At 39.3% G+C, this 24,406-nt stretch overlaps 1 protein-coding gene and 1 non-coding gene across 2 annotated transcripts in view; both read right to left on the bottom strand.

Moving 5' to 3' along the window:
- Positions 1-24,406, bottom strand: part of FAM120B (family with sequence similarity 120B) — a 48,775-nt gene that overhangs the window by 6,548 nt on the left and 17,821 nt on the right. Inside the window, exons 5-6 of the mRNA XM_010156512.1 lie at positions 21,422-21,514; positions 2,696-2,902 (exon numbers count right to left, since the gene is read on the bottom strand). Coding sequence (XP_010154814.1) covers positions 2,696-2,902; positions 21,422-21,514 — 300 coding nt within the window. The remainder of the gene's footprint in view (positions 1-2,695; positions 2,903-21,421; positions 21,515-24,406) is intronic.
- On the bottom strand, positions 7,440-7,510 carry TRNAG-CCC. The gene has a single exon. It is a non-coding gene; the product is annotated as a tRNA-Gly (tRNA).

The raw sequence follows: 24,406 nt of genomic DNA, 5'->3' as shown, positions 1-24,406 counted from the left end.
ACTGATCATGAACATACTCATTAGTGAGAAGAACAATAAAAAGGCTAATAAAGTGATAATATCATTGCCTCACTGCTTTATGAGACTATTATATCCAATTTTCTGTGTGGATAAACAAACTAATATGATTACTGTTATGAAAAACAGAACTAGCATAATATGAGCTTAGCATGTTTTTTTTTAAAAAGCAAGATGGCTCTATTTTTGATTCTTATCAGAAGCTTTCAATTTTTTATCTTTAACAGCTGCTAGGCTACACAAACACTTGCCCACAAATATATCAACTGCATTTAATTTATATATTTTCTTCTTTTGGTACAAGAATCTGTGGGAAGCAAACCCTAAAATGTTCAAAATTTCTGGTATATATGTAAATATTTAACCAATGTTGTATTTCTACTGCAATTTTCATAAAGCTATTAACTGTATTTAAGCCCATCCTAATTAAAACAACACTGATTCGGAGATCTCCTGAACTCCCTGAGGTAGTGTAACTGTCCAGATCATAGAGGAGGAACCTTAAGAGTTAGGATACAAGAACCAAACACCAAAAAGAGTAACTTTTCCCTATTACTTATCTTTTCTGTAACAAAACATCCCATGTAGAATAACTTCTTTTCTGAATACAATGCTATCGCTATCATCAGATAAGATTTATGGTGCTCAAGGGTAGATTGTTAACAAACAAGTGCTGAAAGATCTTGGCTTCCAGCAGTACATTAAGCTCTGCCAGAAACTAAGTACCAGTTTTATTTATTAAAGCTGAACTTACAATAATAGGAAAAACCAATCACATATGCTTGTTGCCTTGCCAGTGTCCCCAGCTAAACTGGCATCTCTTGGCAATGCTCAACCCATGAGATTCTTGCCTCAAACAGATAAGCTGGAAAGCTATTTTATTAGTGTGGGAGCTCTCTCTCCCATATATGTACCATAAAATCGTACCTAAACAAGAAAAAGACATTTAAACTACTCTAAAAATTCACAGGGCTAGACTATTTTTCCCCAGAAGAGTTTATCTGGCGTTTGTTTAAACTGGAGTATGAGGCTTTTAAAAACCCTATCCTAGATATTTCAGTTGATCAAGTGAATTTCCAACTCTGTTCTAGGGATCTAAGCATCTTCCTTCTAAGACAGGTTAAAATATAACTTTAACCTGACCCCATAAAGATTTTGAAAAGTTAGCAAAAACATACTACCTAACACATTTTAAAATGCCTCTCAGACAACACAAATTTTGTAGAGATTTAGAAACATACTGTAAAAGTTATTCACTAACCTGAATTCTACCCAAATGGAAAAGAAGTATCAATTTCACATAGAACTGTATAGTTTTACATTTTCCCATTTATTCTTTAGCCCCTCTATTGTTCTACAAAAGTTCTACATGAAAAACTGGATGAACCACTGTCCCAATCTAAAATCTACTGAAATCAATGGACCAGTTAATGGGAACAACAGGATTTGGATAGAGGCTATGGTCCTAATCATATGATTAATTCCATATGGAAAGGATTATCGTCTTCTCCATGCTGAAAACACATACATTCCACCCACCCACACGCGTTCCACTCATCACTCCAGATCAAGATGGTATGTAATTGGACACAAAATTAGAAAAGAAAACTAATTATACAATAACTGATATTGAATGCTTGAGATTAAAATAATTCAAAACAGAAAACTTTTTTCTCTGTAATCACTTCTATTTATCTTAACCTCGAGTGAGATATGTAAAAGCAGGTAAAAACCTTTCAAAGGTAAAATTTTCAAAAGTAATGGAACGATACAGGATTTTCAGCTCTACATGGAGAAGAGACACATTAATCAAAGGTCTTAAGAGTTATCGGCACAGATGAGTACAGATCTAGCCAAGCATCTCTCCACATATTCTGTGCTGCTGGGGTTAGAGCCAGGCCTGGTTCGAGGCTTCGCTAGTGCATTAACACAGCCTTGCACCCAGCCTAGCAGAGCCTGCCTCCACACTGGGAGGTGATGCCACCCCAGTGCACCTGACCTACCAGACGCTGCTGGTATCTCCCTGTCCTTGCCTGGGCACACGTTTTAAGTCATACTGGGGTTTTTTGTTACATCGCATTCAAACTGTACAAAACCCCAGCTTCTGAAAAAGTGGGATTGAGAACTAAATAAATACTTCGAGGTACAGCAAGGTGTTTGTCGAGATTCTAAACAAATGCATAGATATATATATACCTTCCTCTGATTTCCAGTTCCTCTCTAAATTCACCAAACCTTCACCTCGAACTTTAGGTCCCTTAGTATCTTTAAAAATATCACTCTTAAACACTTTATAATTATACCTCAGTATGCTTATTTAAAGACATTCTTAATATGTTGCCTAAAATCTTACAGGAAAAAGATTAATATCTTAGTACTAGAAAAGCATTACAGGCATTTTCATGTGTTGAAATTGACAACCATTTTGAGAATTCTTTACATTATTTTCTAGGGAACTGAAACAAAAATAAAGGTAAAGTTACAGCTTCCTTCACAGTTTCAGTATTTCTACCTTCTTTGTTTTATTTGGTGGGGAGGATGAAAAAGGAATAAGAAAGAGAGGAAAACTACGAACAAAGGGGACTAGTGTAAACACAAATACTAAACCAACAAACCAACATGGACAGGTACATTTGTCAGTGAATACAGAACTATCTAAAAGGACACGATTACTCACACTGCCTTCCAAAAGCTCTTCCATAGAGCAACCTTGGTGTGACTGCTGGTATTTTTCTTGAAAAAGTTTTCCATCAAACATTTCCCAAGGCATCAAATCATCCATTCTGAATGGAAAGCCACAGGTACTATTGGCCATGAGTAGAGTTGTAAGGCCACGAACAAAGACAGCGCCAAGATGTACAGCTCTGGGGTCCACTTGTGCAAGCTGTTAACACCAAGAAAAAAGGAAAAAAAAAAAAGGTAGGCCTCAGAAACCAGGAAATACGAGCAATCTTACCATCACATATAATAATTATGTGAACAGCAGAGCAAATGATAAACAGTCCCAAAGCTGTGACAATGGTAGTCCTCTACTGTGGGAAACCTCAGCTGGTCCAAGGGATTGGAATGTAAGCTTAACATTAACCTTGAGCAGATAACCGTGTACCCTTAAGGAGTCTGGAAAGTCCCGAGAAGAGCTGAGTAAACAAGAGCAAGGTACTGCCTCCACAAGGAGAAGTAGTTTATCGAAGATGTAACAAAGAAGAGATCATCCTATCATGAACTGTTGCTCCTTTGAGCGAACCAATCATGTATGGACACACATTCTTAAGATAGATATAAAACGGGCTTGTATGAACAATAAAGAGTCCTTTTTGGCCTTTGGCTTTGGTGCACGATTCCGTGCGTGTCATGTCCGTCTCAACAGCGACACTCTACTGCACAGTAGAATTCATAAAAGGATTCTGTATCTAATTTTAATCAATAAAGCAAAACAAGTGAAGTTCATTTTAACAAATAGAGCATATCCGTCAAGTTTTTAACACAGATACATTCAAAATGAAAACAGAAAGACAAAATAAATGGCTGCTATCCACAGTATTTCTCAAGCATTACCAGTTCCCCAGAAAGAATTCTGTTATGGAATGCAAAACATGAACTGGGAGTATGAAATTATGTGTACAGTGATCCATTGACCTTCCACAGTTTGATCAACCGGGAAATGTTACAGCACTTAGAGATCATTTAAATTATAAGATTGGACAGAACAAAGTTTATTATGCCCAGACGTTTCTTTTAAACACTACAATTTCCTCTGACTGTAGTCCGAAAGTCAAATTATTTCACTTCAACATGGATGTCTCCCGAAGAAATACTAGAATGGTATGACAACATCCAGAAAATGTTTAATGAGAAACTCAACAAGACAATTAAAACTCACAGCCAAAATAAACTTGATGGGTGAATTTAACATCCTGCTGTGGCAGAGCACAGCTAACTATAAAAGCCTTGAATCCAATATGGGGAAAACTGTGATTTTAAATATTGTGTAAACAGTACAAAGCTCCTCAGTGGGGAATGCCTTTTCCGCAGTCTGTACTGAAGCAGTCTGTCAGGACCAGGAAGGATTCATAACAGCGTGGCTATCAATACTGTAATCCGTGGCAGCTGGTACCCTTACCGTATGTTGTGGTTTAGGCCTCGCTGGCAACCGAGCACCACATGGCCGCTCGCTCACTCCTACCCCCAGTAGAATGGGGAGAAGAAAATATGAGGAAAGGCCCATGGGTTGAGACAAGAACAGGGAGGGATCACTCACCAATTACCCTCACAGGCAAAACAGACTGGATTTGGGGGAAAAAAAAGTCAATGTAATCTGTTACCAATCAAATTAGTGTAGGATAATGAGAAATAAAACCAAATCTTAACACCACGTTCCCCACATCCCTCCCTTCTTCCAAGTCTCAGTTTTGCTGCCCATTTCTCTCCCATCTACCCTCCAGCAGCAAAGGGGGATTGGGAATGGGAATTGTGGTCAGTCCATCACATGGTGTCTCTGCTGCTCCTCCCTCCTCAGGGGGACGGATGCTCACACTCTGCCCCTGCTGCAGCGTGGGGTCCTTCCCATGGGAGGCGGCCCATCTCTTTCCACTGCAGGTTCCCTAGCAGTTGTTTTTTCCCCTCTTAAATACATTATCCCAGAGGTGCTGCCATCATCATTGACAGGCTCGGCCAGGGCCAGAGGTGGGTCCAACTTGGGGCCAGAGAAGCTTCTGGCAGCTTCTCACAGGAGCCACTGCGGTAGACCCCAGCTACCAATGTGAAGATATGAGGTGTACCTCCACTGGCTGCTTCTTCTACAGAGCAAAAGCAAAAGAGGACCTAGAGATGATGATGCAGGCAAAAGATACCAGGCAGGGTGGTCAAGAGCCCTCTGGGAAGAACTGCCTCTAGTGATTCCTGGAAAGGCATCAAGCGGACTACCAGGGCACTGACCCATCAGGACACTCTGTACTTGAAATTCACCCAATACAGACAACTGGAGATAATCACTGACATCCAGAGAAATGCAGGCAACACAAGCTAATTTGAGCAGTCATTTAGAAAATGAAAGGGCCATCCTTTCCTGACTGTGACATTTCATATTGAGCAAAGGAGACCTTCTTCTCCCCTCCTTTTAAAATAAAAATATTTTCAGTATGGGATCAGGCTGCTGAGTTTCAGGAAGTTATTGCCTCCAGATGTAAACTATTGTTTTGCCAGCCGCGACTAGTGGATACTCATAACTCTTGCGCAGGAATGGAAAGCAGCTTTTTTGCATACCATTTAACAATGCTGAAATGTACGCGAAAGAGGAATGTGGTGAACTAGTATTGTTTGTACTAAAATAGCCAGATACCATGCTGGAGCTGAAAGATCCTTATATTGCACTAACCAGGTTGTTTCTGATCACCTGATTACATCTTAGGACCTGCTAAGGGAATGAGTCCACCTCACTACAAGCTTTAAAATGGAACCTCATTGGTTGTTATCACAAAGTAAGACTTTATGAGTGGGAAGTCAAAAGGGTACGAAGTGCTGGGAGCCCTCAGAACTCCATTTTTTTTGTACACTAATCCAGCTAGGGAATTCTTTCAGAGTTTATGCAACTTAGTCTTTTCCCAACACAACAATAAATTGAACTTTAACTAACTTCAATAAAATACTTTAGAACACACTTTGACAAGTTGTAAAGTTTTGCTCTTAAGCAATAAGGAAAAGGGACATGTGAAGCTGTAATGGGTAACAGGTTTAAATTGAAAGTGGGGAGGTTTAGATTAGATATCAGGAAGAAGTTCTTCCCGGAGAGGGTGGTGAGGCACTGGAACAGGTTGCCCAGAGAAGCTGTGGGTGCCCCATCCCTGGATGTCTTCAAGGCCAGGCTGGATGAGGCTTTGAGCAACCTGGTCTAGTGGAAGGTGTCCCTGCCCATGGCAGAGGGGTTGGAACGAGATGGTCTTTAAGGTCCCTTCCAACCCAAACCATTCCATGATTCTATGATTCTAAGCTACAATTAGCAGTAGAGGCCAAGAGTGACAGCAGCACACCAACCAGCTGAATCCAACTTGGCCAAAGCCATATCAAGATGATTTGTATCACCAATATACCAAGTCTCTTTATTACAGATCAGCACAAAACCAGACTTAAATTTCCTGTCATACAAATCAGTATCTTCTGTCACTGAATTATCAGTAAGTACTGATAATATCAAAAGATTTAATTGCTGAAAACAAACTTCCCTGAAGAATAATGAAAGCAAGTATTTAAGCTGCTGAAAATAAAAGAGTAAATTCTGTCACCTGCAGCAAGCAATTTCCCTTCAGATTTAAGGGCTGTGTACTTCACGAGTATTAATTCACACCTTTTTGTCATTTACTGACAAGATGCTTTTACCATCCTTTTTAATCCCACTGGTACCAAGGATGTAAAACAGCTGTTAGGACAGATTACTAACACTTCATGTGAATGCTGGATGCCATCTGGGCCATAAATTTTAAAATAAAGCTTCTATATCTTTATTTTATTCTGGAAACTCTAAGCATATACCCAACAGAAATATGCAGCTAACCCCCTTCCTCAGTTCAAGTTCATGCAAACCAAATGCATGTTTTGCAGAATAAGTGTCTAAAGAGAATCTGTAAAGTTTTGCTTTTGATGGTGATGCACAAAATAGTAAAATAGAGAAGAGGGCTTTGCTGTACCAAGCTGGAGATCAGTGTAGTACTGTCATTGATGCTCATTCTGCCTGAGTATGAAGTCTGAGCCACCAATACAACCCTAACTGTGCTCTTCTGAACTACACTTGAAACACAGAATCCTAGAATTGTCTGGGTACAAAAAGAACTTTGAGATCGCAAGTCCAACCATTAACCTAACACTGCCAATACCACCACTCAACCTTGTCCCTAAGTGTTACATCTACACATCTTTTAAATACCTCCAGGAATGGTGACGCCACCATCTCCTTGGGCAGCCCACTCCAACACCTGACAACCCTTTCAGTGAAGAAGTTTTTCCTAATATCTAATATAAACCTCCCCTAGAGCAACTTGAGGCCATTTCCTCTTGTCATATCTCTTGTCACTTGGGAGAAGAGACCAACCTCTCACCCCCTGCAACCTCCTTTCAGGTAGTTGTAGACAGCGCTAAGGTCTCCCCTGGGCCTCCTCTTCTCCAGGCTAAACACCCCCAGCCCTCTCAGCTGCTCCTCACAGGACTTGTGCTCCAGACCATTCCCCAGCTCCGTTGCCCTTCTCTGGGCACACTGCAGCACCTCAGTGTCTTTTTTGTAGTGAGGGGCCCAAAACTGAACGCAGGATTTGAGGTGCGGCCGGCCCAGTGCCAAGCACAGGAGGACAGTCCTTTCCCTGCTCCTGCTGGCCACACTGTTCCTGATTCAGGCCAGGGTGCCATTGGCCTTCTTGACCACCCAACAAAAGTTGTGCACCGACCGGTAATCGAACCCAAGTCACAAGAACGGGAATCTTGCATGATACCACTACACCAGCGGTGCTGCTGACATACAGATTAAAAAGATAAAATAATGTCGCTGGTGACAGGTTTTACAGGTAGGAGACTCCACTGTCTAGGGATATCAACCCAGAACTTTTCTAAAGCAATAAAGTATCGGGACAAGGATGGGGGGAGGAGGGTGGTTGGTGGATATCAGGTAAGGCTTGTTTTTTTAATTGATATCAATATTGGCAAGACCAAGGGAAGAACTATCAACAGTGATTTCTCAATTTTAATAAGACAGGAAATACATTCACTAAAGGGCAGTTTCTATTTCCCATGTCTGGCAACAAAAAAACAAAGGAAATGAAAGCACAGCGAGTCTATAACAATGAGCCTGTGCACATGGTAAACCACAGACTTGCTTTGCAATGGGAATGCACACAACTGCCTGGTGTCTGCAATGCAAAGATGTCATGACGAGGAGAAGTGGAAAATTCCAAAAGAAAAGAAGGCTTGCCTTCCAGGGCATTACACCCTTGAGATTACTTCTTATTGGAAATTGTGTCTGTTCTTTTTCCTATTTTTATAAACTCAGGACCCCAGTGAATCATGTGAGATACACCCCTGTGATCCCGCTGCTGCTACTCCTACCACCAGCTGATGATCTTTGTGTGAGAGAGACGGAGGAACGCGTGAGAACTGCTCCTCCTGCACCAGCTGCCTGCGCTGTGCCCCCGCGGCTGCTCCTACCAACAGCAGCTCCCCATCCTCTCGGCGTTTGGGGAAAAAGATTATTTTTCCTATTTTCCAAAATTAACTGAAGACAGAGAAAAGAACTGGAAAGTTCACAGTCCCCTAGTATCATTGTAGCAGAGGTTACAGATATCATGCCTAGAAGGCCTGAGCTGAACTGGGCAAGCTCACTTGAAAAAAGCAAGAGAAGTGCTACGTAAGAATACAAAAAATAATGCACTTTGAAAGCTGCACAACCTATTTTCAGGAGCATACTAAAACACCCCACAACTCCTTCAACCACTCTACTCTACGGAGTTCAGAGGGTTGAAATTCTATTAAAAGGATAAATAGGTTATACCGCACTTGAAATGTGACAGCAACTATCTGAGCATGCCAGATGTCAGCAGACACAAGTGAAGGCCAGAACTGTAACCACTGGCAAAGGCATCTCATACCTTCAATTCTAGAGACCAAAGAGAAGGCAAAGATACATGATAACCATTTTGCACTTCTTAATTGCACTACTTTACACGTCATCTATGTCTCAATGCACTAAATACTACATTTCATTTAAGGACTGGTTCATTTAGCAGGATTTTCAACAACATTCTGGGGACACACTTTTTCAATGAAAAAAATTTGTATCAATAATTGTTACTTAGGTTAAAGTTGTTCTTACGCATGTATTTTTTTTTCCCAGTCCATCGCCTTCTTCCTGTGGCTGAGCTGAATACAGAAGATATAGGAGTATGGCTAACGTTTTGAAATACAAATTTAAAAAGAAATAACTTAAAAATTACATAAGGCATCCTTCCACCCTCTCCTCCCTTTCCCTCCCCAGCCATTCTCAAAAGAACATACCTGTTTCTGTTATAAAAAGGAACACAAAACACTCAAGGACAGGTTAGTATTTGCTAATTTCTAGTTAAAATCAATCAATTGAAGAATAATAATTAAAAATCAATGAAATTTGACCCAAGCAATAAACTGCTGGAACTCAAGCGATGGTGATCAAAAGCTGAGTAATTTCCTAGTTTAACCAGTTCATGTTAGATCCATTTGAACTCAGTCACTGTATTATCAGTATAGTACTTCTTACATTACCTCCCCCAAACCCACTTTTATCTTAAATGACCAAATATTTAACCATAGGCAATTTATGCTTGAGCAATAAAGGCAGCAGGTAGATCCTATCTCAGGAACTTGTCATTAAAACAGTAAGGCTTATTAGCTTTGCTTGGGAGAGGTAAAGCACACCGTGTTCCAAATGCAGAGAGATGAACTGTCAACTGTTGACAACTTCACTGAAGTTAAATTCTCTGCAGTGTAAAGTATCACTAAACAAATTCTTTCAACCAAAAGACAGAGTCCTTTCTTGAATTCCAGATCTTCCTGTCTTTAACCATGAGTATAAATTCCCAGCGTGAGTTGTCACAAGATGCTGCAACCTCTGCGTCCTGGAACTATATGCTCTGTTCTTGAGCAAAGATAACCTAAACCAGTGCAAGAGTGGCAAATTTAAGGAGAGATGGGCTGGTGAAATTGCATTTGCTTGACATCACTCAGCTTTAAGCAATAGGCTGCTGGGAGTGGAGTACATCACCTACTTCCTTGACCTGTCAAATTGAGGTGGGAGAGGAGCACCAGTATTTTGAAAACACAACTAAGGTTTATTCTGATAAAAGATTACAGCTTAAATTAAGCTCTTCCTGCTTAAACAAGGTGTGTCCAAAGGAAAATGGGGATTGAAAAGCGATCCTATGAGGGCATCTGCTGCAACAGAATCTAGAAAAACCAGTTTTTAAACACTTCTAAGGCTTCACTGTAAATATTTAGCAGTAAACAACCTGATTGTTTAGTGTTTATATCTTAAGGAAAGATTATTTACTGGGTTTTATCAGGAGTTTGATGTAAAATGAAACCTCTCAGTGGATCAACACTGTTATTTACATTAAGCAAAAAACTCCAATGAAGTCAACCTAAAAAAAGCTTTAAAATTGCTTTTACCTTTAAGCATCCTACAACATAACAACACCAAAGTGCTACTGCTACCTAATCTGCAATCAGGTTAAAATCATCTTCAGTTCCAAAAAGACTGCTGCTCATTTCTTGTTTAATTTTCAAAGATACTGCCCTTTATCAGAGCTCTTATCTACAACAAAACCCAGCATAAATGACATTTATGTGATGAGATGAATCTCACCAGTTAAAAAGTTTAGCCCCTTCAGCTAATTTGTGCAACTTTAGCTGAGTTATGCAATGGACAGCACACAGACACCTGCAAAAAAAGATTAAAACAACATTTCTTATTGTAGCCACAACTGCTCAACTCTGATCTAAATGTCTACTGGGCTAATGACAGTCCATAACACACGTGACATTTACAGAACATTCACATAAATTTTGAGTTATAGTCATCAGACTCATAATCTGGCTGTAGGCTGGCTGACAGCCACATCCTTTCTACCAAAGTGAATGGATTCATTAGGATTTTAATTTTTACTGTCTTAAATACATGCTCATGTTTTTGATGACGTACTTGTCTCTGAGCTTCTTCACCTTTTCCTCATATAGATAATACTGGACTTATTTGGTAGCATAATATATTTTAGTTGTTTGAGACTGAAAACTCTTGTGAAGACATTTTCTTTCCTTCATTTGTTTTCCTACTTAGTTAAATGTTGTGGAATTACAAGAAAGGGACATACTGGTAGCTCCATCTGCCTTGCAACTAACGAAGTTTGTCGCAGATGGGGGACAAACTGCTGGCAGACTCCCGGTACGTCAGCACCAGGAACTGATGGGCTCCTGCATTTTTTTTTTTCAGCAGTTTGAAATTGTTTCCCACGCCTGTAGCAATGTCTCCCTCTTACATGGATGCCCTAATAATGTGATGTCACATTAAAGTTTCCTCCTGTTGGGCAATTTAGAGTGTCTTCCTCTTCTCCCCAGCTGTCTATTTAAAACAAATCAGCAGTAACTTATTTCTCTCAGAGACTCCTACATCTCTGTCAAAGGTGGCTGAAATTAGCCAACATATTCAAAAGCCATTAGGGGACACTGAGAAAAAAAATTAAACACATACAAAAGGTCATTACCCTCTCTTAATTTCTGTAACTTTCCATAGTAAGCCTTCAAAGATCAAACTTTTTCCACTCCCTTACTTGCTGACACTCACTATAAATGTCTGCATTCTACCCTACACTGACTAGCTCCTTGACCAAAATCTTTAAAATGAGAGGCTTCGTTTGCCACTACCTGCATCTTGACCACACTCCTGATCTAAAGTCCTTATCTACACCTTACCCCAGCCCTTTCCCGTTGTTTAATCATTGGGCAGGTCCATGGGACAAAGTTTTAGGAGTAAAAATTCTTCCACCAACACAACTACCTGGCAGAGCGTGCCTGGCTGCCTTTGGTAACGCGGCATGCCCTTTCACAGCCACAGACTACGTTGGCAATGATAGCTGGCTGGGTGTGCAACCCCTCGGCGTGCTGCTGCCTGGTGCCCTACCTTGTGGACATTTTTTGCAGTGTACTGTGAAAACGCTGCCGTAGATTAAGACATCGTTGTGCCTACAAATAAATTTTGATAGGTGGGAATTCATTCCTAAAACTGTCCAAGGCCTAATTAGCCAAGCTTTGCAATTAGTTTTGGGAGTTTTCTCCCCAGAGTCAGTGTAGATGCTCAAGATCTATTTAATTGTGCTAATGTATGACCATTCCCTCTCTTAAGCTGTTTCAAGTATGTACTTTCCAAGCGCCTGACCTATTTCCCACTGAAACCAACAGAAAGAGCAGTGAACTTCAGCACAATTAGATTATGCAAAATTCAGTATGTTTGAAGCTCTGCGGCTTCCAGAAACATTATAATGACAACTGTTACTAATGTCATATCTGGGATATTAGCACTTCTAATAAAACTGTCACTGAACCAAGATGGTTAGTATAGAGAATTCCAGGAGAACAAATACTGCTTGCCAGTGCAATATAGGATTTGGGTATTAGTTTGGGTTTTTTTCTCCGAGGGTTTCTTTGTATTGCAAAGCAGCTGCACAATAAGATTGTTGATAGTACAGTTCACCTTTTGAAGTGATATGGTCCAAGATAAACAGTTGTGGCTAAGGAATTCACCAGGCATTAAGTCCACAAATTGAGGAAGAAAAGAAGGTCTGCTGCTACTTCACAACAATCCCAAGGTCCAAGACAAATCAAATCAGGAATCAACCCAGCAGTATCTCAGATGACCTATGAAAGGAACTGCCAGCCCACAACCTGTGTTCAGGTGTGTTCAAGACACCAGGAATTGGTTTGTAATTAAGCTGCAACAGAGTATCCACTTCCAGAATACTTATTTCTTCTGGAATGGAAAATTGCCATACACGGCTCGAAAGCTGACACCTTTTGGCACAAGATCATCAACCCCATGCTGTAGCTTAGATGAACACATACAGCGAAATTAGAGAATCCTTGTTTGGGGCACGCAGCTGTTGCACAAAGATGGTCGTCTGAGCTACTGAAGAACTGACTACAAATAAAGGTTTTACAGGAAAATGTAGAATATTACATGTATGTGATTTTATTTATCAGCACAAGTTGAATATAAACAAGGAAACCGTTCACGTGGGAGTAATGGCCATTTTTAAAGGTGTACTTAACATGATGAAGAACGTTGTTTAAAAGAAAAAGAATGCTCTCAGCACTTCTGCCAGCATCGGACTCTGCAGGCACTTTGCTGATGAAGTAAGCGTTCACTGACATTCCAGCCAGAGGAACTGATCCACAGCCATTTTAAAACAAAAGGTACCCATTTTTTTTTGGTACAAAGTGTTGTGCCAAAATGAGGTTCCTGCAGAACCACTATGCTTTCAGCCTCCTATAACTGACAAGTATGACTTGCCATTGTTGCTAGACAGAAGTATGCCTCTGTTGTATTGAAGCCTTGGTGTACAAATGCAACATATAATCATATAATTTTGCTAAAAAGTAAATAACGCTGAGGGATGGTTTGTCAGAAGTGTTCTGGCATGGCTCTGCTTTTATTAAATTCAGTAGTAAAGCTCTCATTGCCTTTAGTAAGAGCTTACAGAACTTCAGCCCTAGCACAGAAGCATTTTCTGCCAAGACGTACTTCTGTATCCTATATACAGAAAGTAAATAGAAAACTATTGCTAAGTAGGGAAGGATACTTATGCATTAGCGTGCATTAACTGCCTTTGATAAAACCAATACATACATAATTTCATATTTGGCATGGAACTGAATGTCTCTTCATGTCTCCATCTATCAGAGGAATATATAGCAGCCTAGCTGAATGCTATATACCTTTTTAGTTAATGTGCATATGCTTTCTACTACTGCTGGTGTGACACTAGACACACCAATTAGATTCCTAAACAATTAACTAGATCTCCCCATAAGTCACTAATTTTGTTTGGAGGTAAAACACAACCACCTTTACACATCTGGTGTTTGTCCTTGTGCCTTGTTTCCTCACTTACAACACTGGGATAGAATTGTCTCAATGAGTGATGACATCTGGCGTTACTAAGATATAACACTGGTAAGGGGTGTTATGATGTGCATGCATCACTTTTAACACAGCTCCATTTCTTTACAAAAAGCTTCTTTAACCACAAATGAAATAATTCTAAAATAAAGGCTAATATTAAAAATATATTAAAAGTTCATGTTTATACAGAACTTTTGGCTAAAGAACTTCAATTACTGGTGCATGAGTGTTACAAGCAAGAACTATATGACAAAGAACTGCAAAATTTGACAAAGTAACACAGGAAGCAACAGGCAGGAACTGGACACTGTCTTGACTTTTGACCCTGGGACAATGATAACGTCAATCAAGAATACACTCGAAAAGAAAGGGAACAAATCAGCTCTTGGTTAGCCTTGCTGTCTCTGATACCTTCAAGATGACCATTTCTACTATAGTAATTTGAAAAATTCCAGTGCAGCCTACAAAGCAATGTAACCATACACGTAAAGGCTTGTTTTATTGTCTTCCTCCATCCACCTATAAATGGCTCATTAGGTCATTTCAGAAAACATTTTTGCTTCTCTGAAGTTACACACAACCACCTTCTTCTCCAGGGAAAGCTTAGACAGATGTGTAGCTGGCGTTCCTCCTCAGGCGTGACAGGGGCACGCAGGCAGCCCAGAGAGGCAGGTGCACCGTGCCACCTCTTCCTGATGGCATGCTCCCTTCCCTCCCCAGCTCCAGCACATTATCTGCCCTGTCCGGACACAGGTCAGCCTTTAAAGGCAACAGAGAACAACCCCACCTACGCCACGCAAACACCCCCTCCAACCTTCATGTACTGCGTGTGCTTTCTAACGTACAGTACGCAAGGCAGCAAAAAATATGTATCTCATGAGTAAACGTACACCTTGACCAACACAAGCTTGGCAGGAAAATGCCAGTTTATATCAGAAATTATTATTTTCTCTCTCCGCAATAAGTTATCTCTGACTTTTTCAAAGCTGCCAGTTCACTTAATATTTTGGGAGAGGTTTATTACTCTCACTACCAGTAACTACCTGTCCCCTTCTGCAGTATTACTGAGCATGGATTAAAAATTGACATTAATTTTCTTACCTGAAATTCTAGAGTGTCTTTTACCTTAACCATCATGAAAAAAGTCTTTGCTATATAAAGCCTAAGAGCAATTTATAAATGAAACATTGCTCCTATTTCCTTGCTGTTGAAACTTTGCTAATGAGCTACATGGAATTAAAAGGGAAAACTCACAGAAAAGCAGAGCAAGGAGAAAAACACAAGATTATCTTCCACAAAAAGGAATCCTCTAGTTTAAGGCCCTTGCTCAAAATCTTGCTCAAGATTATCTCTGTAAGCAAACTGCATCCAACTAATAGAATACATTTTTCTCAGAAGGTAGAAGAGCTGATCCAGTCATGCTGGGGTTTGCATTTGTGCCAGTGACACCTAAGAGAATTCAGAGTTACTTGAATTCTACTCCTTGAGCTTACGTCAAATGTAAAAAGCGTTCAGGGAAACAGACGCTGATACTACTAATAAATATACCCAATTTGGTAAAGAAGAAAGTAGGGGAGAGCAGGGCAGAACAGCAATCTTGCCTGGAAGTTGAGCATGTTAGCCTAAAAAAGCTGTTTTATATGTCTATGAACCCACAACAACAAAGAAAGATAGAGCCAGTTGTCCATGCAACAGGACCAAGGAAACTCAAATTTCTTCAGAACTTCAAAAGATGGTTATGAAAACAGCAACAGATTTAGAGATGGGACTTTCAAACAATACTGTAAACAGTGACTAACTTCAGCTACTGAGCTATAATTGTATTTGCACCAACGCTTGATCCATGCAAACGCAATACTTCTCTCCCGGTAATGGAATGGGTGAGCCACACCCACCACTACAAGACATTACAGAGAATAAATAGATTCTTTGGTACTGAACTAGGCATGCAGGCCCGGGAGGCCAAAACACAGCTATTATGAGAAAAGCAGAGTATGGAAGCCTGAATACATTCAGACTTAACATGAGCAGGTTCATTTGATGCAACATTCTCTTGATTATTCATGTAATTTTTTTTAAAAAGTGTTTTAAACCAAAACTAATTTAGCTGCTAGAAGACTTGAACTGTTTCTATTTGGTTAGTTCATTTAAGACTATCTTGAGGAAATGAGACGAAAGTTGTATTTCTGAGGTTAAACAGGGTCTGAGCCAACCTCAGTTACATCCCATACTGCTGATTTTTGCTCCTGATTAGCTGAGAACACTGAGAAAACCCAAAGACTGCAGATGATAGAATGGGCTGGGAAGCAATGCCAAGATCAGTAAACCACCTCAATCCCGACTGTTCCCCATCCCCTGCCAGTTACAATTTCACCTATCATTTTAAAAACACTTTTGACAGATGCAAATTTTCTGAGAATATGAAGCACGTGTGAATGCACTCAAATTCCACTTTAATTAACACCAGTGTGCACCACAGAAGCAGGTTCTAAGTATGTGAGAGGTTCATCTTTGATATCTTTACAATATTCTTACTTGTATTTTATGTTTTCCTCAATCTAATTAGACTTCAAGCAATTATTTATTAGGAAACAGTCACAGAGGCACAATAAACATACAATCCCTGGGGGAGGATTTTTTTTTTTTTTAGACAACTGTATTTTGAAAAACATAGATAGCTCAAAGTCTGTTTGGAGTCTGTCTGAAAAATATCACATCTAATGGCATTGACAAATGTAACTTGGCTTGCCAAATAGGTCAGAAGATTGAAAATCTGGAATGTTCAGTATCTGGGTATTGTTTATACTTTTCTGTCCCATGGCAAGAGAGAAAGAATACTAAATTGAAGAACACACAACAGATTTATCAACATCTTTCTGAAATTTGCGGGACCCTAACCAAGATACTTACACAGTACTCTAAAATACTGCTTTTTTGCATACATGTGGTGAAGTACCCTCAGGAAAATATTCAGAGAAAAAAATATCTTCCATGATTTGGGCATAATACTATTATCAAGCTAATTCTGCTTCTGTGACACTGTACCACAGAAAATATTCAAAGGTTCCATGCAGCTACAGTTCTTGCTAGAGCTACTTCTGACTGTCAAAATATTTAACCAGTTTGCTGAGTATTTTTTTATTATTCCAAAAGCTAATTAAGTAATACTTAGTATGTATATTATGAAAGTTCATTTGCAATCAAATCGCAAAGACTCTCTGGAGCTTATCATTTAAGATCTGAAATGACTGTGCTCATTTTGTACCAGTAATACCTTTTAAATAACCAAAAGCACTTGAAAAATCAAAGGAATACACTTCAGTGCTTGTCTGTCTTATACCCCAGACACAGCCAAACTGTTCCTTTTACATGTGGCACAAAAAATGTAATCACTCCAAAGCAGATATTCTGGAATAACTGTATATTTTATAGCAAAGCTCTAAAGATCTTGCAAATGCAATGAATTCCAGCAGAAACAGACATGTATGTCCACCTATGCATCTGCTACTAACTTTAAGTTCGTATTTTCTGACATACACTTTTAAAAACATTTAACAGGACCCAAATTCCACCTACCAATTTCCAGGTGTATTTCCTTTTTAACTAGATTTTCCTATCTGATCTTTGGCTACAACATCCAGAAAAGATGGGACTCGCAACTTCCCACCTCCAATATAAAGTTTTCATATATCTGCATATGTAGAGAAATGTATTTCTGTTTATAATGCACTATGGCCTCTCCTGCTTGGACAGTATTTTACATGCATTACAGGTGAAAGATGATCTATAACTGCAGTTGTAAACAACCAGGGCCAGCACAACATATGAAACAAAAGTGCAAGCATGACTGCTGGTGCCTCTTTTTCTCTACAATGGCCTCAAAGTTAGACTGATGGCCCTGGGCTTTTTGCCAAAACCACACACCAGATTAAAATAGAAAGAAGGGAAATAGGCAACCTGGGGTTCAAAATTTAATTCTGACCTTATGTATAAGCTCTATGGGAGACTTGGGCAAGGCAAAATGTTAATCTACCATATAAGTGGGGCACAAGGAAACTAGGAAAAAAATTAGAGAAAAAGAATATATAAAATCTCTCCTCTTGTCGTGTGTTTATTTTGGTATTTTGAAACATCGATCCTGAAAAACAATCAAATCTTCACGCATACCGTTATTCTCAGAAAGTACCTATTTAACGTGCATTTTAGTTATATGTCCATAGCCTGCCTTCTTTCAGCATGAGACAAGCTATATCTTTTATGGCTTTGACCCACTTTATAAAAACCATGGACATTGCTGTTTCGTAAATTTGTGGGTTTATGGATCTCGTTAACTATGAAATATGGACAACACATCAGAATGCAGATTTGAAAGTGAAGGCTGAAAAGACCTCTTCATCCTATGAGAAGAACAGGCTTTCTTCTGCTACCACATATTTGCTGATGGACTCTTGAAGAGAGCAATTTTTTTTTAATCAAATCTGTGTTCTTCACATAATTGTTAGCAGGGAATAAACACTTTTTCTACATTTAAAATAATACACCATTAAGTCCAAAATTGCAAATGAGCAAACATTTTAAGAAAATTTTGCAGATGCTAAGTTTAACATAACTTCCTTGAAAGCTAGGTGGGTCCCCCCCATGGGGTGCAGTCCTTCAGGAGCAGCCTGCTCCAGCCTTTGTACCCCACTGGGTCACAAGCCCTGCCAGCAAACCTGCTCCAGTCTGGGCTCCTCTCTCCACAGGGCCACAGGTCTGCCAGGAGCCTGCTCCAGCGTGGGTCCCCTGTGGGGTCACAAGTCCTGCCAGCACCTCCTCCCCTCTTTCTCCACTGACTTTGGGGGTCTGTTGAGGTATTGTGTGTTGAGGTATTTCTCTCACATCTCACTGTCTCTCTGCTGCAGTTGCACTTTTTTTTTTTTTTTCCTTCTTAAATACGCTATCCCAGAGGTGCTACCACCATTGCTGATGGGTTCAGCCTTGGCCAGCAGCAGGCTTGGAGCCGCCGGTTGTCATTGGCTCTGTCAGACATATGGAGGCTTCTAGCAGCTTCTCACAGAAGCCACCCCTGTATCCCCACCCAAAACCTTGTCACGTAAACGCAATACATTTGCTCTGTTACTTCACTGTTTCTAGGGACAGTGTTTCACTTCTCAGAGGAGAAGAAAAAGTATGGTAAACTGATTAAACCCCGTTCCTCTGTTTTCCTACTATAAAACCCATATAATAATTACCTACATGCTAGTGTAATCTGTTGCACTTGGATCCTCCACTGATTTTAAATACAAATACCCAGGAAATCAAGCTAGTAAATAACTCTTGATAATGCTACTTATTAGAATAACTTAATAGCATAAGTTAGTTTTGTAAAATTATTAAACAAACATAGTAATGAGTAAAAAACGTTTAAGCTATTCTGAGATGGAATCTTGAAAATTAGATACCTGCACTACAATGCTCAGAATGCTTGCTTTATTGATCATTATTTTTAGACTATTTATATAAAATATTCTATTAGTTAGTCTCCAGCCATTCCAATAGAAAATTCATGGGACATTAAGTTCATTGACACACCACATTTCAGACGCTCAGAAATGAGAAACAGACAATTTTTCACTTCCTGTGAAGTGAGATTAAAGTCATATGAATCTTCAAATTGATTCTGGTGCTGCCACAAAATTAGAGGTGGCTTACATATGAAGAAAAAAAAAATTTTTTTATGGTGATCAGTACAATATAACATCTTCTCTTGATATAGCTTGACAAATCAGATACACAACAAACTGAGAAACAGCAACTGTTTTCCACTGGGAGATCCAAATCGTTAAAACACAGGAGTGAGGTTAATTTGAAGGTAACAGGGAAGTTTTAAAACTGTTACTCACCTATTCACACCCTTGGAAGGCAAAGAGGCCAAAATCTTTCCTCACTACTCTCTTCAGAGTGATTTATTCTGGCTCAGCTACCAAAGGCACTACTGTGCATTTCAACAGAATAAGACAAGAGAGTGATCTACAAAATAACTGGATATAAAAATTTCCACTGGATTATATGAATCTTTTGTTGTTTTTTAGCGCAGCAGAGGGCACTGCTCCCACGAGCAGCAGCATGATGTAACTTTGAAAAGTACCTGCCAATAGCACCCAGAAGTCCATTCCAACAAGCTCCATGTGTTTCAGTGACAGATGATACAGCCTAACAGCTGAAACCAGCACCAGCTTTGTGTTTCATGCACTTCAACAGTGGCAGAGCAGACAATATCCGATCTGCCATAAACTTTGTGGGAAAGCTACAAAATTTTGGGAACAACTTTGAATTAGTAGAATGACTGCTGATAAGCAGCATACATGGATTAATATTACATGTTTGGATGTAACGCTCGTTTATAACTTCACAGAACACCACCACGAAGGAATCACGCAAAGACATCTAATTTGAACAGAATACAGACCCAAGCACTTTAGAAACTTACCTAACAGTACCTGTGAGTGCACCTATAAACAAACTGTTGGCTTGGCTTGCTTTATGCTTTCACTGTATGACTGCCACAACAGCCTTGGTAAAACAACGACACTCCCAGTGTTAAGTGCAATGTGTGTGCAGTGATGTCTTCGACAGAAATAAATCCTACATTTCTGCTGTTTCCCATATTGCCTTCATCTCATTGCTTCCTTTTCGTTACACAGATCTAACATGTGATCAGCTGCAGAACAAATTTGTGATGAATTTGGAAAAAAATTGATAGGAGGCTGGAGAGAGTTATTTTGGTCCCCATGCACTAGAAACCAATGGCCAGTAACAGGAGTGGTTGATTCACCTTGCTGTCAGCAAAAAATGCTTTTAAAATTCTAAACATGGGCTGTTCAAAGCAACAGAGAATTTATTGGCAATATAAGCAAGATTTTCTGAGTGAAGATACATTAAGGTTCCATCTATTTCTCATCTTTTGCCACTTTACACTGAAGTAAACCCACAACTCAAGTAGCCCCTTCCCTGTGCTGTCAGTGCCGTAGTCTCTGCCATACGCTGCTAATAATCCAAATGCCACCTCAAGCTATGAGATGGAAAATACGCTGGTATAATTAGATATGCAAGAACTATTATTGAGATGGTTCTACTGCAACAACCATCAGGGAACCTGCTTTTTCACAAGTGAATTCAACACGATAGGAAAGGAAAAAAACAGATTTGCACAGATCATATAAAAATTTCAAAAAGTATTCCTGAATAATTACAGAATAGCGTGATCCAAGAGGTCTTCACTACAGTGGGCCACATCAAGTAACCGGGCAGTTTTTCTTGTTAGGTTTATGTTATGTTTATGTTCTCCCACAAGTAGGAATACTAAACTTTATGTAGTGATTTCCATTCAACTTGTGTCCCAAAACACTATCCTCTTCAGGAAAAAAGAAGGAAGCAAAGTTGCAAGACAGGATTCACCATTACAAATTTTCCATCGGCTGAAAGTCTGGAAGCCAAGTCATGAAGAAATCTGAGACTGATTTCCTCACCCTAGGACAGCAACCACTAGAAAACGTCTTTTTTTTTTTTTTAAGTGATTAACAAGTAAGTATTCACATCAACTGCAGCACACTAAAAACCTATGTTTCCAATGACCTTCAGTTCCCATATCCAAAAAAACTTAACGTAGAAGAATTTTCCCAAAAACATTTATCCCAAAGTTAGCATGAACATTTTATGTTACTCAATTATTCTGGTCCATACCTGCAAACCTGCCAGTTGAGCAGCTGACTTCCCTTTGAGGCAGAGAATGACTGCCACAAATGCATTTAAATCCTCCAGAGAGAGGCTACTGACCTAAAAAAGATGAAAACATAAGACATTATCTGAAGGCTGTGAAGGTGAGCTTTCTGAAAATTGCCTCCTCTTGCTCAAGCAGATCAAACTTAAATCAATGACCTCATGAAGTTACGACTGCTGTGAATACATCATCTAGGAAAAGACACTTAGGGGATAAAATACTTACTTTCACTACTTGAATGAAGTGCGTAACCTAATACCCATGTATATACACAGACTTCCACACACCGAACAAAATGCCCACCCTTCCTGTATTCCCTTCTCTCTTCTCTTGGAGTTTCTTAATAACAGGAAATTTCTTCATGTCCATAAGACTAGGCATAGTGAAAAAAAAGGGGGATTTAAGAAAACATTATTTGCTTTATAATCAAGACCTCACTGAGCCACAGATGTGATGACCTTTAGGATTTCTTTCAAATGCTTACATGTTGGAAAGTTTAAATAATCTAAATATTTCAATTACCTATTTTAAGCTAAATTTCAGGATTTAACAAAATGTATTTGAATTCTTTCAGGTTTCTGGGTTACACATTGAAGTGGGAAAAACTCAAATCTATAAGAAAACTAAACCTAAAAAATTCATATGGGAAAACATAAAGAAAAATTCTACATGCATGTAACAGTTCACTCTAATACTTCTATCAGAAAAGGCAGAATGGGGGCATTTGCTATTGAGATTCTATAGATTCTGAGATTCTATAAAGGCACATGGTCACTTCAGGAGAAAGCCAGCACCTCTAGAACAGCTGGACTGATTCCCTGACAGTACCAGTCCAGTTCTGATCACCTACTTCCTCTTGTAACAACACTATACGTTATACATGTACACCATGACCAAATATCTGTTACAAATGTTGAGGCTATAAAGAGGGCTCAAAGTGAGATCCATAAAGCATTACAATTCTTTTTCAGCTGGAACTCAAGGAAAGGTTTCTCTTGCAAAGTGTGGACATGTGTGTTGTGGGCTTACAGTACAGTTGAAAGGCTGCCTAAAATGCTGCACTGCCTTTCTTTTAACAGCTTGATTTTCAGGGAATCATAGAATGGTTTGAGTTGGAAGAGACCTTAAAGATCATTTAGTTCCAACCCCCCTGCCATGGGCAGGGACACCTTCCACTAGACCAGGTTGCTCAAAGCCTCATCCAGCCTGGCCTTGAACCCTTCCAGGGATGGGGCATCCACAGTTTCTCTGGGCAACCTGCTCCAGTGCCTCACCACCCTCTCCATGAAGAATTTCTTCCTGATATCCAATCTAAATCTCCCCACTTTCAATTTAAACCCATTACCCCATGCACTATCACTACATGTCCTTGCAAAAAGTCCCTTTCCAGAATTCCTGTAGGCCGCGATAAGGTCTCCCCAAATGTTGTGAACATCCCATTTCAATCTACTAAGTGTTTCTATTAATGCTATTAAAAAATCAAAAAGAGACAGAAAAAATAACAAATAAGTATTGATGTAAATCAAGAGAAAAAAAAACCTAAGCAGGCATCTATAATTATTTATTTGCTTAGAAGCAGTAACCCATTATTTCCTCCTCAAGATAAAAATTATTCAACCACTATTGAGTATTTCTTTTTTTTTTTTTTTTAAATCAGGCATTGCTGCTTATTCCACTGTAAAATACTTTGCCCTCTATGACTCTTAAAACTTGCATAAAGCACAAGAATGTGAGGGGTATCAGAAAGGTTTTAAGCTTTCAAAATGCCTCTTGGTATTCATTAACTCCACCTGGCTGCTAAGATCTGATAATGGCCCTACTTCATCCTGTATTTCAAGTCAGGTGTCACCTTTGTGTAGATGACAACAAGAGAGCTTCACTAAACCTGCACATTTTATACACTGCAGTAACAGAAAAAGTGTCTGTTATCTATAAAATAATTCTTAATATTGCACAATTCTGTCCTAGAGAAAGCAAGTCAACCACTGCTTGCAAGTACAACAGGAAGAAAATGTCCCCAACAAAACAGATCAGCCAACACACTTCCCAGTGTCAAAATACTTCTTCAGAGAAATATTTTATTCAGTAACCCAAGTTGGTGAGTTATCACACTTTGTCAGATAACTTCCAAAACTGTAAAAGCTTGAAAGGGAAATTTCCCCTTTCTCTAGAGGCTCCAAAGTTTGATATTTGAACTCATTCACTCTTTACTTTAAAGGCAGACCTACTGTTTTGTAATTTTTTTCCACTATTTTTTTCTTAATTTGGAGGGTATTTGAAGATCAACCTCACTGAAAAGATGACTCTCTGAAATGACACGATGTTTGCATAGTTAAAACTTGCTTAATGGAATTTTTTTCCTCACTTCTAAAGAAAATGCATCTGAAGTTTTAATTAAATACTTGCACATCAATTTTGAGGAAGCCAGATGGGTTGGTCAATATGCCAGTTCCTGCAAAAACCTAAGTTTTAGGCTAGATTAATGATAAGTAATGGCATTTTAAAGAAGTATTTCTCCCTCATATGAGCTGAAGGAAATTACATTAGCCTGCTTGAAAGCAACCTGCAATTGCGCGTGAATCACCTTTGGGGTAACAAACCACTTTCCCTCTCTAATACAAATGTAAGGCTAAAGTGTAAAGACAAGAAATAGGCCACAGTTAGACAGGCATTATTTTCTCATATATAAAACAGACGAAAGCAGTACGGCCAGCTCAAAGCACGGTTGCTGACACTCTTGCTCTCACATTTTCCTCTCAAACACCCCAAGAAAACAAATGGAAAATATTAGACAACTAACCAAAGTTTAAAAAAAAACCAACCTCAGCAATGAAAAACATTTTAATCCAAATCAATTCCCTCGTCTGGTTCACAGGGTACATTGTATCAGGGCAACTCAGAGGGCAGAAGAGAATCAGAAAACAGGACAGGTGTTGAGAGACTGGCAC

Source organism: Eurypyga helias, unplaced genomic scaffold, assembly GCF_000690775.1.
Source record: "Eurypyga helias isolate BGI_N326 unplaced genomic scaffold, ASM69077v1 scaffold6948, whole genome shotgun sequence".
NCBI lineage: Eukaryota > Metazoa > Chordata > Aves > Eurypygiformes > Eurypygidae > Eurypyga > Eurypyga helias.
The sequence above is the reverse complement of the archived record's forward strand: the minus strand, read 5'-3'. Positions and strand labels throughout refer to the sequence as shown.